General features: G+C 46.8%; 1 protein-coding gene across 1 annotated transcript; it reads right to left on the bottom strand.

Annotated features, from left to right (window-relative positions):
- Positions 1-3,438: 3,438 nt before the first annotated feature.
- Positions 3,439-4,890, bottom strand: LOC308329886 (ubiquinone biosynthesis monooxygenase COQ6, mitochondrial-like; the record flags this gene model as incomplete). Its single annotated transcript, XM_080784391.1, has 1 exon — positions 3,439-4,890. One exon carries the CDS (start codon positions 4,888-4,890, stop codon positions 3,439-3,441), a length of 1,452 nt encoding a protein of 483 aa, XP_080640517.1.
- Positions 4,891-5,571: the final 681 nt, after the last annotated feature.

Genomic DNA, 5,571 nt, shown 5'->3' with positions numbered 1-5,571 from the left:
GCCTTGGGCGTGTCAGCCTAGGTTAACAACAGGTCAGTCTAAACAAAACAGAGTGCAGTACTACAATAAAGAAGATGGATGTGATTGTGATAAAAAAGAAAATCGAAACGGGAGAATACACTGTGATTGAAAACAAGAAGGGGAAGGCAAGCGTGTGGAAGACCTTCAAATTGGTCTTGGACGCAGAAGGTAACCCGTTACTTTATGCACAGCGTAGTAGTTGCAAGGCAGTACTATCTTATGACAGCAAGAAGACTGGGACATCATCATTGGGTCGTCATGCTGAAAAGGTTTGCCCAGGGGCACCAGCGCCAGGAGCCTCGCAGACGAATTTACAAGCATTTGTTGTAAAGCATGCTGAATCTGTCCCTCTGCGGGTCAAGCAGGCAGTGACAAAACAATGCGTCAAATTCTGCGCAAAGGACATGAGGCCGTTCTTAATTGTGGAAGGGGAAGGCTTTCTCGAATTGGCCCAGGAGCTGATAAACGTCGGGGCTACGCACGGAAAAGTGCCTGCAAGCTCCGTTATCCCCTGCCCGAACACTATTCAAAAGCACTGCAAGGCCATGGCTGAGGAGAAAAAAAAGAAGATGATGAGGTGGAGAGCTACATCAGACAGAGGCCAACTATGAGCGACGAGAAGGATGTGCTGGGCTGGTGGAACTCAAACTGCAAAACCTATCCAAAACTCTCTCAGTTGGCAAGACAAATTCTATGTGTGCCAGCCAGCAGCAGCAGCAGCGAGAGAGTGTTCAGTGCAGCAGGCCGCACTATCGAGGAGAGGCGAACACGACTTGCTCCTGAAACAGTCGACGCACTTCTCTTTCTCCATGCGCAATAGGCCTTTGGCCATTAGGAGGATAAAGATCGATTTGCTGTGTTGCGCTTTGTGTGTTTTTTATATATTTCTTTTATTTAAAATGTTAAAGTTTGAAGTGCTCTTTGTATTTATATTTTAGGTGTTCAAATTGGCTATTTTTTATTTTATTGTGTGCAAGAAACTCGGTTTCTGCCTATAGCCCTTTTATTTATCACTGACACTGTTTCACTTTATCGCTGCTGTTTTAACTGTTATTTCTTTTCTTATTCCGTTTACTTTAGTTATTGCACTACGAGTTTATAGTTAGTATTTTTTATTTTATTTTTTTGCTGCTGTTTTTTAAGCAAACAGAAACTCGGTTTCTGCGATTTTCTTTTCTTCCGTTTATATGTGCGTGTGCAATGATTATTAATGTTATAAAGTGTTTGATTGTGGAGTTAAAGTATCGTTTGCTGTGTGATATTTTATAAATATGGTAGCCAAATAGTAATGGTCAATCAATGATAATGATAGAAAAAACAAAGATTCAAACTCAAAGGCTTTAAAGTTTATTTTGCAAAATGATGATGATTGAATTAAGTGCCTGCCCTGCACTGTGTCGACAACAACAGAACAGAGTTCCTGCCTGGCCAGATTCATGACATGAGGAGGTGAGAGAGGTGTTAGTTCATGTGTTTACTGTTTAGGAATAGACAAAGGAAACAAAGCAAGAAAGCATTAACAACATTTGCATAACCGTCCGCGCTCCGCCTCATCGCATTTAAGATGCAGGCAGTGGCACGCAGCCCCACGGCTCAAGCCTCACATTCCACAGTTACACGCACAGTGACAGTACAAAACAGTAACACACTATGAAGTTAAGTCACAGTAAAAAATCAGTAGCCTACTTGTGTTGTGTATTATGGTCTATTGGTCTCTGCCTGACTGTAATGTTATCATTGGACATGATGTGAAAGAAAGTTTCCATTTCGCCGATTATAATTAGTAGGCTAATATAATTAAGTCTGTTCTTGACTCACCACTCTAGAAATGGCATTGGCGCCTATGCCATCTAGTGGCGATATTCTTTTTTTTTTGTGCTTTTTTATGGCTTTCGGGTCTAACGTTGCGGTAATTAATAGGGCCGGGCCTCGGGCCCATCCAGTTAGGGCCGGGCCATGCAGGGCTTCAAATTTTGGGCCCGATGAGAACTCTACTCCCACCATACCCTGTGTCTAGTTCCTGCCTAGTGCCCCTGTGTGTCACCTTTATAAGTGGTCACCTTCTATGTGCTGTGTTTCTCAAGCCCGCCACCAGGTGGTCAAAAATAATACTGGTAATAATAATACAAATAATGCCTCTCTTCTAATGGCTCCTACACATCCTATATAAGGCAAAAAAAGTCAAAATTTCATCATTCTTTAAGTAGCATGTGACATATGAAACTAGGGGGTTTTCATGATTCTGAATCCATTCCAAGCATTAGTTTTGCACTCCTTGGGAGGAAAACGGCCATAGCCGTCCTCACAAACGTGATGAGGTCAGCACATTTGGTGTATTTGGTGTATATGGCCTAAGGAGTGTTTTTGTGCAAAACTAATGCTTGGAATGGATTCGGAACCATGAAAACCCCCTAGTTATGTCACATGCTACTTAAAGAATGATGAAATTTGGACTTTTTTGCCTCATATAGGATGTTATGGGTATGATCACATATTATGCTAATAACTGACCCAACTAATGAGTCCAATCAAACGGCCACTGCAGGACCAATATCACCTTGATTTTGATTGCATATAGCAGTGTTGTTTTTGGCAGCACATTTTGATTTTAGTTTCAGTCATAGTCTCTTGAATAGTTTTCATTTAGTTTCAGTCACATTTTAGTCACCTGTGTTAAGTCTAGTTTCAGTCGACTAAATATCATGTGAATTTAGTCGACTAAATCTACAGTTGATGTGTTTTGTCTTGACGCCTTCGTAATGGCTGATTTTACTCTCACTGTTTTCAGCATGCAACCAAGTGTATACAATGACTCATGCTGGATCTCTTGTCCACTAGTCCCTAACACTTTAGTCTAGTATTTATTTGTTGACGAAATTGTCAGTATATTTAGTCTTAGTTTTAGTCATCATAGCTTAGTTATGCTTTAGTTTCCATTTAGTTTTCGTCAGTGTAAAAAGAGTCGACGAACATTTTTCGTCATTCGTTTTAGTCGACGAAAACACCACTGTTGCATATAGGGCCTAAATGGCTAAATGGAAACCAGACCGCAAGGACTTGATGAACTATTCACAATTATGAAATTATGCCCGATTTCTGATCTGATTTCTGGACCAACGCCCGTTAATAAAGTATTAATTTATTACTAAAAGTAGTAATCAATAAATTGCCTATACTCATTTCCAAGTGTCTGTTTGACACAAATTAAATGTTGAAAAATGCAAGGTTTGTTTCTACTTTGATTTGACATCGTATTAGATTTTTCCATTTTAAATTTTGTTTGCCGATTAAATAATTGGGATTAGTTTGAGACCGTTCCGATATGGCATTTTTACGGCCGATACGGCAGATTCCCATTATGCCACCGATGATATCGTGCGTCACCACGACCAATCAATCCGAGTCAACCAAAACCTGTCACTTGCTTGCAAACGCCACGATGTGCTCTTTCAGCGTAGGAAGCACGTCGGTGGCCAGCATAGCGAAGGTGCGCAGGAGGACCAGGGGCGCGGCGTCGGTGGAGTAAAGACGTTTCACGAGGTCGACGGCGGCCATCATGGGGAGGTTGTGCCGCCGTCGTTCCGCTTGGTACTCCAGCAGGTGGCGCGCGGCTCCCAGGTCCTTCCCGTCGGAGGCCGCTCGGCTCAGGACCCGCGCGAGGCAAGCCACGTCCCCGAAGCCCAGGTTGGCTCCCTGGCCGGCCAGCGGGTGCAGGCGGTGCGCCGCGTCCCCGACCAACACCACCCGGCGCCTCGTGTAGTCCGCGGCGTGGCCCAGTCCCAGGGGGAACGCCGCGCGGCTCTTCGGGCCGACGCCGGACACGCGCGGGGGAAGCTGGCGGCGCGCCGCGCCGGCGGAAGAAGACGGCGTCAGAACCGACAGCGCGCTGCAGAAACGGGAGCCGGACCGGTTCCCGTCGCTCCGGAAGGCGGAGTTGACGGCGTCCGCGAAGCTCCCCGGGTCCAGCTGCAGCAGTTCCCGCGCGCGGCGGAGGCCGGTGGACCACACCAGAGAGCTGCGCGTGTCCGACAGCGGCAGCATGGCCACGGGCCCCGCGGGGAGGAACCTCTGCCACGCGACCGCGTTCTCCGCCGCCGCGGGCTCCGACAGGTGCAGCACGGCCACCACGGCCGACTGCTCGTAGCTCCACCCCGCCGTGCGGATCCCCGACGCTCGCCTCGCCGCCGAGTTGGCTCCGTCGGCGCCGATCAGGAGCTTGGCTCGGAGCGTCTCTCCGCCGCCCAGCGTCAACCGGACCCAGGGCGCGGAGTCGGCGGCGGCCGCGGAATTCGGCCAAGCGTAACCCGCCACCTCGGAGCCGTACTTGACCTCCACGTTGTCGGGGAGACCGTCCAGCCGTTTGGAGAGGGCGGCCGCCACAACGTCGTTCTCCACGACGTAGGCCATGTCGCCGCCGCCGCCCCGCGGGTCGTCCTCGCGATGGAACGTGATCAGGGCGTCGGAGCAGGCGTCCCAGACCTGCATCGTCCGATAGGGCTTGCACCTCGCGGCCGTGATGTGGTCCCACGCTCCCACGCCACGAAGGAGGGCGGCGGAGCCGCGGCTGATGGAACTGACTCTGGCGCTGTAGTGTTCAGGGACGCCGTCCATCGCTTTCTTGCCGCCCGCTTCGAGCAGCAGAATCCTCTTCCCCTGCAGATTGGGATCCGCGCCTAAACAACAAGCCATGGCCGAGCCCACCATCCCTCCTCCGGATATGACGACGTCATAGACGTCATCGCCCTGGTCGTTCTGTGTGCTCGCTGGTCCTCGACTAATGGTCGTTGTTACAGTAGACGGGTGCTTCTTCGTGATGTAACACCGGCTAAATCCTTTCAAAGCCAGCGACGCTTTTGCGAGACCACGCATCACAGTGTACTGTGCGCTCACTGCACAACTCACCGACTCTTCTCCGTTCACTGAAACTCCGTTCACTGAAACGTTCTCCGTGAATAAATGAATAGAATCACACCCGTGTGAAGTGAGCGCCGGATCTCTTATCATCGTACATCATCTCGTTCTGGCCAATCACAATTTGCGTCCTCACTTGTCCGTCTTCACTTTGCTGCCCTCACTTTTATCATCAATATGTACTTGGCTCAGCCAATAAAATCATCGCTAGGATGAGGCCCTCAAACAAAGGAGGCCCTCAAAAAGCTATGCATTATGCACAATGAGCTATAGAAACAATCAATGCATTGATGTTAATATAACATACCGGTAACAAGTTGTGTTATAGAGAGGAGTGACTTCATACTCTTCCAAATTAGGTTGGAGACTGGAGATGACATCATTGTTACGCCCACAAATCAACCATTCATTAGCATGGTTATACATTGTATATATATATATTTTAATCGAGTCCCAGCTCTAATATATATATATATATATATATATATATATATATATATATATATATATATATATATATAATATAATTATAATATAATATAATTATAATAATATATATATATATATATAATATATATATATATATATATATATATATATATTAGAGCTGGGACTCGATTAAAAAAATTAATCTAATTA

Source organism: Protomyctophum bolini (genome assembly GCF_963924005.1).
Source record: "Protomyctophum bolini genome assembly, chromosome: 15".
NCBI lineage: Eukaryota > Metazoa > Chordata > Actinopteri > Myctophiformes > Myctophidae > Protomyctophum > Protomyctophum bolini.
Note: the sequence above shows the minus strand (reverse complement) of the source record. Positions and strands in the feature narration are given on the sequence as shown.